Source organism: Syngnathus leptorhynchus, chromosome 6 (genome assembly GCF_054491065.1).
Source record: "Syngnathus leptorhynchus isolate UIUO chromosome 6, UIUO_Slep, whole genome shotgun sequence".
Lineage (NCBI taxonomy): Eukaryota > Metazoa > Chordata > Actinopteri > Syngnathiformes > Syngnathidae > Syngnathus > Syngnathus leptorhynchus.
The window spans coordinates 11,919,908-11,931,462 of NC_141200.1; the positions used below are offsets into that span (position 1 = coordinate 11,919,908).

At 39.6% G+C, this 11,555-nt stretch overlaps 1 protein-coding gene across 4 annotated transcripts; it reads right to left on the bottom strand.

Annotated features, from left to right (window-relative positions):
- Positions 1–1,232: 1,232 nt before the first annotated feature.
- Positions 1,233–11,555, bottom strand: kras (KRas proto-oncogene, GTPase). Of its 4 annotated transcripts, XM_085913774.1 has the most exons (7): positions 11,180–11,555; positions 10,993–11,078; positions 9,357–9,474; positions 8,122–8,300; positions 7,624–7,783; positions 6,087–6,211; positions 1,233–3,374 (listed from the first exon to the last, which is right to left on the bottom strand). In XM_085913774.1, exons 3-6 carry the CDS (start codon positions 9,465–9,467, stop codon positions 6,092–6,094), a joined length of 570 nt encoding a protein of 189 aa, XP_085769900.1. In that variant the 5' UTR covers positions 9,468–9,474; positions 10,993–11,078; positions 11,180–11,555; the 3' UTR covers positions 1,233–3,374; positions 6,087–6,091. The 4 variants fall into 4 exon arrangements, with proteins under 4 accessions (XP_085769900.1, XP_085769899.1, XP_085769901.1 ...); XM_085913773.1 differs by having other exon boundaries at positions 10,993–11,554; XM_085913775.1 differs by lacking the exons at positions 10,993–11,078; positions 11,180–11,555 and adding an exon at positions 10,394–10,533.

Sequence of the window (11,555 nt, forward strand, 5' to 3'; positions counted from 1 at the left end):
GTTGGTGCACCACTCCATGGATGTTTTTTTTTTTTACAGGTGGCTACTGTTGAAGCCTGTTTGAGCACATACTAGTCCATGTGCTTGACACCCATCTTAAAGGATCCATATCATGCTAAACCTTTTTTTAGCTTATGGCAATGTTAAAATGCTAATCCCTCACCAAAAACATCAACAAAGTGATGTTTTCCTCTAGACTTTGGAGCATTCCTGCTCATGAGCACTAGTAACCCCCCAACACAACACACGCAAACACACAAACTCCACATGCAGCACCCTTAAACCTCGAATCCTAGAATCACTCCTGCATTTTATTATAACAAGTAGATCCAGCAGGATAGGCACACGTGCTTTCTAAGCACATGTATTGGAGAATGCATCTTGTCACCTCTATTTATTAAAATAAGTGTGGAAACTAGGCTATATAAACGTCAATGCTTCCTCCCACAGTTGGTCGTTATCTGTCAGTCTTGACTAATGGAGGTGAAGGGTCCCACCTCTTTTGCTCCTATCTGAAGATTGGTTATTGGGCACGACGTTGTGCGCGTATTCAGATTCAGTATTCAACTAATAGTGATTACACCCCCGCCACCACCACCACCGTATTTTAGTCTCTACGTGTCTTTTTATAGTGTCTGCCAACCTTTATTGGGCCAAGATACATAATTTCACATCGGAAAAAGAAATTGCTGCATGTTCAGCAAAATGGTTGACAAAAAAATGGATTTAAGTCAGTGGAAGAGCAATTGATTGTTCTGCCCATTATATAAGTGTATAGATGAAGTATACTTTTTTTTTTTTTTTTTTAAATAGAAAATAAATGTAGATTGTCACAAAATTGATGATAAATAACTTCCTGCGCCATACGAACGTGCCACTGGACACTGGTTGGGAATTTATCTTACAGGACTGCATGAACATTGCACTCTGCTGGCCAAACGTGATAGTAAAAAAAAATAAAAAATCAATTTCGCAAGGCATTTCACTCCTAGTATTCTGTTTTTATACGTACTTCAGTCTCAAGCAATAGCTTATGAAAAGACTAAAGCCAATTGAATCACCATTTTAAAACTGCGGGAAATGAAGTGCGAGTGTGAGTTAAACTCCATCGAGCTTGGATACTTGACAAATGTTTCCTTTTCATTTCTAGCCAACCAAGTTGGTTCAATGCCTACAGATAATTAATTCTACAGTATAATTGAAAACCTTAAAAAAAAATATACAGAGTCTGCTTACTTTTGATGTTCTTTAATACACATTAAATAGGAGTGGTGAGATTCATGGCAAAAAATAGACGCAATTTGAGATCAAATTACCACTCGACATGTTGCAAAGTGGCCATTCATTCACTCCCCTAACCCTGGACACAGACACACTAGTCACACACTAAGCACAGAGAAAGTCCATTAAAGCAACATTCTGGACGACACACACCAATTTACAAAATATGCACCTTTCAGTATCACAACTATACAAAGGTTCATAACATATGATCAAGGTTTAAGTGATTCATGTCAGAAATCAAATCAGCTGTTGGCACACAATCAAGGTTCAAAACAAAACACTTAACAGGTAAAAAGACAACCTTTAAAAGCCTTCAAAATGCCTAGGCTGACCCCCAGTGGAACTTTGAACTGGTGCAGCGACATCCTGAGTGGCCTGTGCCGTGCCGTCTTGGCAAACATAATGGGGCCACTAACTTCGAACCAGCAAAACACTGATTGTGAAAGTCTCTAAATGGGGGGGGGGGGGGCGTCATTAAATCGGCTTTCTGGGAACAAACTCAATGAAGAATCAAAGCACCTCTGGAAAGCAAAGGTCTCTTATTGAAACTCTGAAATGTTCAAACAGCTTCCTGTGCACGTTGTCAAACAAAACGTCTTTAGTCTCCCTGCCATCTATACAGAATCTGATGCAAACCCGGAAGGCAAACCCATCTCCTAAAGGGAAATCAGCTCAAATCAAACATGGAAAGGCAAAATAGAAGCTGACCCACAAGAGAAGTTTGTACATTTTTTTTTTTTTTTTTTTTAAACAATATTGCCCAAAAGAGGCTAATTTTATGGCAAGTTGTGCCTCATTTACAACTTAGCATCACTTACATCAAGAGTCAATAAACTTTGTCACAGAAAGTGAACAATTGCTTTGCTGGATAAGTTCTGTCCAAAGTAGTCGGAAATCATTGCAATACTTTGAAGGGACTAAATCCTTTCAAGGAAAACCTGAAAACAAGCAGCATATAAGAAAGCTGCATTCTACTGCTCACAACCACAAAGAACACTGCCTGGTCGCTTTTTATAGTATTTCAAATTTTTTGGTCTGAAGAGGATATATTGGGGTATGCAAAATCTCATTTTACCTAAAAACAATGAGAACCTTCATGGGGAAGTGGGGGAAGAAAAAAAAAAGTGGTCCTACACATTATGTCTGCCTTTGACTGCTTGGGGAGGGGAAAAAAAAAAATTTAGAGAAGAAATTCCTACAATCAAACCTTTAACATATAAACAACAGCACATAGGAAATAAGGTGTTACTTTTGTGGGTGTGTAAAACCCAGCAAAAATAAAAAGCACAGAACTAACAAGGATCATAAAATGAGTCATGTACGAACAACAACGTAAACATTACTGAAGACTTGATCTTGACTTGCCCATCCAATCAACCACACACTTTATGCATGTCCTCTGAGGAAAAATGCATGCATGCAAAAAAAAAATAAAAAAAAAAAAATACAGGCGAAGAGGCCACTCCCCACAAAATACAAACAAATCATTAATTGCTATTTTAACCTGTTAGAACTTTTGAAGACTAGTAAAGGAGTTCATCATCATGCATACATATCAGTAAAATTAGCACATACAAGGGACCAATTGTCGTTCTTTGGCATGCCATGACAAAACTTGTGGCTGAAAAGACCCAATTATCATGGAAAAAGGTTGACAGGCATGTGCTGTGACATAATTTACCAACAGCTGGGGGGCGGGGTGGAGCTGGGGGGGGCGGGGCGGAGCCTTGTTAAATCAACATCACCCATAAAAAAAAAAAAAAAAAAAAAAATCAAACCAATGCGTGTGAGCAACTGCCACTATACAAGAAATAAAGCTTATTGGTGTCCATGTAGCAAAGAATAAGAAGGCAGACAAAGTGGGTCAGCTTTAGTATTGGTTACAGAGGGTATTGAGAAAGAGGCTAATAATTTAGTGTGATGTACAAAATGTATTACTTTCTCTGTTCAACATAGTTTCTTTTTCGGATTTTTCACATGAGTGTGCACTTTGTCTTGGACTTCTTTTTCTTCTTTTTGCCCTCCTTGCTCATCTTCTCCTTATGCTTGCGGATTTCTCGTACTAACGTGTAAAAGGCATCGTCGACTCCCTGCAAGGACAAAGCAAAAAAGGTTACTACTGTGACGTCAGACGCGACGGCACAATTCAAGGGCAATTTTATTATTGCTAATGGTTAGATGGAAAGGTCAACCGTTTCCTCTCCGATTTCACAAAAAGTAGCTGCAGTTACTTTCAAGAAATAAAATGTGAATCCATTTCAACTGATTGAAACCTTTCTGAATGGATTACGTACTACTCACAAAAAACTGTAATATATTTAGCTTTGGGTGAAATTTCAGAATTAATCTAGACTCCACTATGACCATTACTACTCAAATTAAACTGACCTCTAAACATTTCAATCTTTTCAATGTTCCAAAACTTGCTCTTCTCCAACAAGAAAGTATGAAGCATGAATCAAAAAATAAACATCCAAGGACATCCACTTTGATGCTTTTTTGTGACTCTTACAGTTTCTGTTTCTCAAGTTGTGCAAAAAGAACCGAAACAGAGACGGTCCAATGAAGTTCACCTTAAAGGTTATCGTAAATTTTCGCTTCAAACTACAATTTCACCTGGAAGTGGAATATCCTTAAATTGTTGTGAGTAGTCTATTTACAGGAAATGGTTTTATTCTATGGGGAATAAAAAAAAGTTCAGCGTAAATGCAGCTACCTTTTGGTGAGAACAGTGTTAATAATGTAATAATTGTGTAGTGCCTTCAGGTTGACAAGAGGGAAAAAAAGGGGAATTACCAAGAGGAATTTGTGTCAGCAGGGAAAAGTAACAAAAAACAATCACGCGCTTTGACCTCCACTCTCCAACTTCTCGTCGCAGCCACAACACACCTCCCTCCCGGAAAGATCTCAGCCAAGGATTGAGTCCCAAATTCAGAGTGATCTCCATTAATCATCCAGGTTGGCTTCAGAGCACAGAAATCTTTCAGTGTGTTGATTTCAGCGCAATGATGTTACTTTCTTCCACACGAGTAGCTTGGCCACACTGCTGATAGGGAAGCCTTTTGCTCCTCAATGGAACAAATTGTAACTTAAATGATCAACACTTAATGTGAATTTATCATTTGTAATCATGGAAAATGTTCATATTACATTCAAAGCTTTGTGAATCTCCCAGCTACAATGTAGAAGGTATGGCAAAAATCACATTCCTCTTTTAGTAGAATACAAAGACAATTTGACTTATTTTTGGTCGAGGAGTTTTTGTATATTTGTCACTTTTGTATATTTGCTGGTGTGCACGTGTATCAACATCATTAGGGCTGCAACGACGAATCAACAAACGCGAGTGTTGGCAATGAATTTCATAATGAATTCAGTCTTTGATGACCTACTGTGCATGTTTCTGTTTTTTTTTTTAATCTGGGTGGAAAGATGAATACTTGGAGAAAACCCACGCAGGCACAGGCAGAATATGCAAATGAGCGCTGGCAAGCTCATCAAAATGACATCAACAATAATAAAACAATGCCTTTATCTTAATTTTTCACTTTAGTTCCAGGTACCATCACTTCACTTTATTGAATTGTCCCTTACAGGGCGATTTGGTTTGGAGCATAAAATAGGCATACAGGCATAAAATAAAAACTTAGACATATTTTGCTTTTCTCTAGTGGTGCCTTTTCCAAATTTTACTTTTAATGTTTTGTTTTAATCCCAGATAAGAATTTCTTTGTGTATTTTTCAATAGTCACATAGTATTCACTGAGCAACTTCTCATAGTGCGTTGTTTTCTGGTTTGATTTTAAAATGCCAAAAATGTTAAGGTCAACATATTGCCTTCAACCTAATGGCACCATCAAGTTTGTGGTAGCCATAACAAAAACTCTCTAGTCTAGTGGAAGGTGGGAACCTGGATTGGAATTTATGACTTTTGAATTGTGAGGCATCATCCAGTCATCAATCAGTTTTTAATTAGTCAATTTTTAATGGGCCGTTTATGGACAAAGAGATGGATTTTCTTTCCGGTTGTTTTTCATTGATCAAAAACAACTGACGGATTACTCGATGATTGAAATAATCGGCTGCAACCCTAATTACTATCAAGTTTCGTGCCACACAATTAGATACAACTGTACAGCCCAAGAAAGACAATACAGGAAATGTGTCCAATATTCAACCTTTATAAAGAAAAGGCTCACTTTTGATCCATCCATCAGTCCATCTTTTATTTCATGCACAGCAGAGCATGTGGTGGAGCACACCTGCGATTTCCCTCTTGGCTTTGCCCTTTGGCATGTGCTGCTATCACTTGATGAAATATCTCAGGCTCCGCCAGTCCCACCCCCCCCCCCCTCCCCACATCCCTAAGACATGTTAACATGTAGGGATGGATGTAGGGAGGGTTGGATGGATGGATGGATGACTGGGTGGATGGATGGATGTCATGTGGTTTGATGATTTCATTAGCTTGTGCACATGTACCTACTGTAATGTCACAGCCAGCGAGTGTGTGGAAATAATTGAAAAACCAGTGTGCCCCAGATTGGACCAAGAGTATACAAGCGAGAGAAGAAAATTCAACTACACCAAGTCAGAGTGACACCAACTTTTGATTACATTAAGCCATGACACAGAGATACAGACGCCTGTTAGCACCTCACCACAGCCCCAGTAGAAATCACGGAGAATCAAACACCTTTGCCTTGGTCTCCACCATCCAGTTTGAACGCACAAACACAGAAAAGCTGGTGTGTGTGTGTGGGGGGGGGGGGGGGCGGAGGGTTGAGGCTGCTGACACTTACCCCATTCACATCACAACACACTTTTTAAGCTTGACACAGCGCGGAGTCTTTTCTTCCTTGCTGAGCTTATTGAGGCGGTACTGCCTGATCTCCCGTACCAGAGTGTAAAAGGCATCTTCCACTCTCTGCAGCATGAGACACAACTTCCCTCAGTAGTGACCAAAGCACGTTGAACAGCTTCATACAGCGTATGGACACAAAAGGTGGAGAGGAGGCTTCGGGTGGCTCAACCAGCAGGCAACTCAAGTTCTATGCAAGTTAACTGGGAAAACTTACCTCCTTCTGATTGTGGTTATCTTCAATTTTATTTACCCATTTTAACTTTTAGCATGACAATACATTGTTTATTAAGTCATGTGACTCTATACACAAAATATTGGTATCATACTTATGCATCATGCTTTTAATCATTCAAGTTTTGAACTTAATTCCAGAAAATTGTTCATTAATGTTCTTAATTCTTAATGTATGTCTGCTTATCATTTGTAATCATCCACAAGGGAAATTCATTGTTCCAGAAGTCTACTCAAGGAAAACAACCCAAGGCAAAGCAGGCTTTGATATCAAAGACATCAAAGGTAGAGTGAAACAGCATCACCTTGTGGGGGAAATTGAATTAGTGAACTTGTGCAGAACAACTGATGCAGAAATTGGAAAGTAAATCATTATGTTGATTCCACCATAACAGAACAAATCAGAGCGACCAATCAAGGAACTGGCTCACTGCTTCAGCCACTCAGTCACCAACCACAACATTTTCTTCATCAGATGAAACCAATGAGACCATGGGAAGTATTCCAACACCCAGTTGTTACTACAATCAATTACCCTGACCCTCATTCAAAGACAAATTACTGACATTGATCAGTTACAGTGGGCGATAAAATGGGCCGCTTTGCATGAGGCCCGCAATTAATCACACATAGTCATCATGCAGTTCCATAGCATTAGTATACCGTGACGAATGAACTTTCAATTCATCCGGAACACCGACCCTTTTCTTTTTTGCGCCCTCGTGTCAGATCATCTCTGAGGCACCAGAGTGCACATACTTCACATACTGTGCTTCAACAGTAGGTCATATTACATTAGTTCACCACTAGATGGCATTGAAACATTTAAAAGTTCTACAATTTGTCTAATTAGGAGGGAAAGCCCCATAAAGAAAAAGCAAACCTGTCTTTTTAAATCTGGTGTAAAAATAATATATATGGCATAATTTTCCAACTTTAGGGCCTCAATGACTTTCTGTACGTGAACTGGAACAATAAAAGATACTGCACCTTATATTTGCTTATGCTGTCTTTGTGAAATAGTAAAATTGGTATACAAGTATGACAAATGTGCACAAAAAAAAAAGAAAAAAAAGGAGGGGGGGGGGGGGATTTATCAAATACTTTTCCACCGCACTGTAAAAACATCGTTGCTGACAAACCAACGCAAACGTGTGATATGAGAAAAGATGTAGGAAACTGGTTAAAATAAAATGCACTGAAAAGGCTCGCGCGCAGACACGTGTACCTGCCTAGACTCATACCTGTCTGGTTTTTGCTGAGGTCTCAATGAAGGGGATGCCGTAGCTTCGTGCTAAGTCCTGAGCCTGCTTGGTGTCCACTGTCCGGGACGGGAGATCACACTTGTTGCCCACCAGCACCATGGGGACATCCTCGGAGTCTTTCACCCGCTTTATTTGTTCTCTGGAATAACAACATTTATTTTGATTCAATAAAAGCTTTGCACACTTGGGGTCTGTTATCAAATTACTATTGTCTCCCCGTTTCCAATAACAATGTAAACAGAGAGAAGGTTTGATGTTATAGCACTAACTATATTTTTGACACTCGCAGCCATCCCATTTTGTCCATTGCGGCGCCCATTTCAGAATGGCAGCATGGACAAAATAGGATGATTGTGAGACAATCAGGGGTGGGCTTCACATGACAGGTGAAGTCCATCCATCCATCCATCCATCCATCATCAACAGCTTATCCTCAATTTTCCATAACACGTCCACTTCAAAGGATGATCTTTGTACCTGTAGTGGTGAATGTCCTCAAAGGACTTGGTGTTGTTGATGGCAAAGACACAGAGGAAGCCCTCCCCTGTTCTCATATACTGATCTCTCATGGCGCTGTACTCCTCCTGACCTGCAGTGTCCAGGATGTCCAGTAGACACGTCTCCCCATCAATCACCACTTGTTTTCTGTAAGAGTCCTGAAACAGGAGAAAGCCACCAAATCAATTCATAAGAGCTTCATAAGACAACAAAATGGACGACGGGCATGCGTTTTCTTAATATAATGGCAAATGATTAGGGGTTGTTAGTATAGTATTACTTATCAATCCGGTACTTTAACTCAGTGAGGGGAGATGGATGTTTTCTAATATTTGTTAAACTTGTTTGCTTGTGTTTCTCCCCTTTACATTTTAATGACTATATGCACTCGTGGCAAAGACACCAGTATGAATCTTTGACAAATGTAACTACACTTTTGACCAGTTCAAACGCTCAACATGATTGTCAATTATAAGGAGCTCAACATCGGTGTGCTAAATGGGGGAGAATCGAGCATGCGCCAGCAACTTATTTCCAACATTCGTCGAACTAAAAACATGAAATAAACGAATGCTGGCGATTAAAGCATTCATTTCAATAAAATAATCAAAATAAAACAACATCCACTCTTCACATCAGAAGGGGCTAACTCTCTGCTCAAACATCATATGGGTTATGTAGCTTCATATCTGGCCATGAAAATGATCATCACCCACTCAGCACTGCATTACAGTAGACATAACACTAATAGAACAGGCAGGTGTTCAAGAGTGTTTGACAGTGTTTATGTGTGTTCATGTTAAATTGTTAACAAGTTGGTTATGCTTAAATTGTTATATTCTGACATGCATATAATATTTTGTATTCATTAAAAAAAAGGCAGTTTTATTTTTTGCAACCTCTGCTGATTTTTTACAAGACACAGTTTTAGTACTGGCATCGAGGAACTTTATACAGGTATAGTATCAAAGTTGAAATCTTGGTTCCGTGACAACACTTTCTAAATAAGGTCAGCCTCTAAGAAAGCTGGAAGACATGACAAGGACATTAAAACCTGTTTGGTGTCTTTAACACTTCAACTTGAAGAACATGTCAGAACTACACTTCCAGAGGTTATACTAAAATACACACAATGTGGAGACAGGAATAAGAAGAAAAATACATATATTCATACACTAAATATGCCATGTACACGTGTGTCTACACGTACTTACCTCAATGGTGGGGTCATATTCATCTACAAAGTGATTCTGGATGAGTTGAATGGTCAGTGCGCTCTTGCCAACGCCACCAGCTCCCACCACAACCAGTTTATATTCTGTCATGATTCACCTGCAGCAGCAAAGAAAAGCATATCATCATCAGAAAGCAGTCATTTTAGCTATCCCATAGTATTGCATAAATAACCAAGTTGCATGACGTTTCCTGAATTACAATGTGAATCAAAACCAACAATAGTGATGAATTTTTCACTACACTTAACGATTCTTGGAAGCATAACGTAACACTACGCTTCCCACTTTATGTAGAACCGTCAGCCAATTTGTCCAAGAGTCATTATCGTCATGAAGTCATCATCAAAGAAGGTGCACACTTACTTGAGAAGAGGGGTTATGTTAATAAATGTATGCCTTATGCGCTCGTTACCGTATTTATATGGCAACTGCATGTGATGCAAATTCAGGTTCTGTAGACACAATTCCATTCCTAAGTTACACCTTTAGGAAAAATGCCGACAAGATAGAAATCCTCATTACATGGCTAAACGTAAGCATTGAGACGCAAATACGATCATGAAAGGATGGACGGATGAAATAAAAAAGTGAATTACTTTCAGTGCACAGTACACTATTGTACTATATAGTTGTACTAAGTTCATTTAGTTTCTCTTGTCAATCACTTTTTTTGGTTCTTTCATCACAATCAATTTATTTTATATATAAATATAGATATATATATACGATATATTGTACTATATATTTTTTCACCATACACGTGACAACCGGTGTAGAGGTAAAAACATAACATAAAATACTCTCGTTTGCTGTAATGCCTTAAGTAGCAGCTAACAAAATGACTACTGGTAGTATAACTTCAACTTAAAATATCAATTGGTATTGAAAAGTTCTCAAAACTCCAGCCAGCATGTGTAATACTTCACTTTAGCACTTATATTGTATACACACGTCGGCATACGTATTTGCCAAAGTAACGCCCTTCTGACAATCTTATCTTTACATGATTTACTTACATCGGATCTGATCGTCCGACTAATAGTAACTAACAGTTAGGTTAAGTCATGTATGTGCCACGTCGAAGCTCAAGCTTGCAACCCAAACTGGGTTTCGAACGTCCAAAGGAATTTGACTTCAAGGTACACCGAGAGCCTGAGCAGGGTTGCCAGATTGGTGGAGTAAAAACCTCCGAACCCGGTGACAACCGGGCTACAGTATGCTAAAAGCTAGGCTAGCTTCGGAGCTAACCCACGACCTTAAAACTACATTGACGTTGGTTTGCAGAGTCATTGCCGAAAACAAGTGGTGAAAAGCGACTGTCTATGCCTGCTGTGTCTGGAAAATCAATGTCAGTTATTGGGTTTAAAGTGGGGGTTGCAAAGTTCGACGCGACCATTGATAAGCTAGCCGAAAGGGCTGCATTGCAGGGCCGACACTGGTCGGTTCACAACTGGGCGTAGTTTGCGTTTACAATGAAAAGAGCTCCTACTTCACAAACAACACCACACAACCTGACCACTATTTACGCATTGAACCATCAGTTAAGAATGTGCATCTCCCATGTCAATAAACTGTAAAAGACGCCAACTATATGTCTCGTCCCTATTTGTCTTACCTTTAAACGAATGGAGTTCCGCGTCTGAAGTGGCGACAAACTGAGTCAAGCTGATCGTCCTCTCGTTTCACACGATGTCTGCATTGCCTGCTCCACAATGAAAGGCCCGCATGAAACCCGTCCACTTGGCGTCACAAGCACGCGGAATCGGGCAAAAACAAGTGAGCAAATTAATCGATAGAACTTTCCATTTGCTCCAGCGTCGGCCGGCCTAGTTGCTCAGGTTGGCCTCCTTTAGGCGAATATGGGCGGATACCGAGACGCACTTTACCCACAAAGCATCGCTGGTGAAGTTCACTTTGTCCCACACCGCTTAAGCGCCTATCTATCGCTATTACAACGACTATAATGGAATTTCAATTCAAATCGCATGTTTTTAGTCATGCGAAATGTATAACAACAATCACGTTATATCCTTTAATACCCCCCGCCCCCCTGGCGAAATGATGGTTCGGTTGTTAGAAATCTTTTCCTGCTTGTAATAAAAAGCAGTGTGTATTTTGAGGAAAGACAAAGTATACAAAGTGAATATTTTAGTCACGTGGTGTGTTTCAGAACAAGCT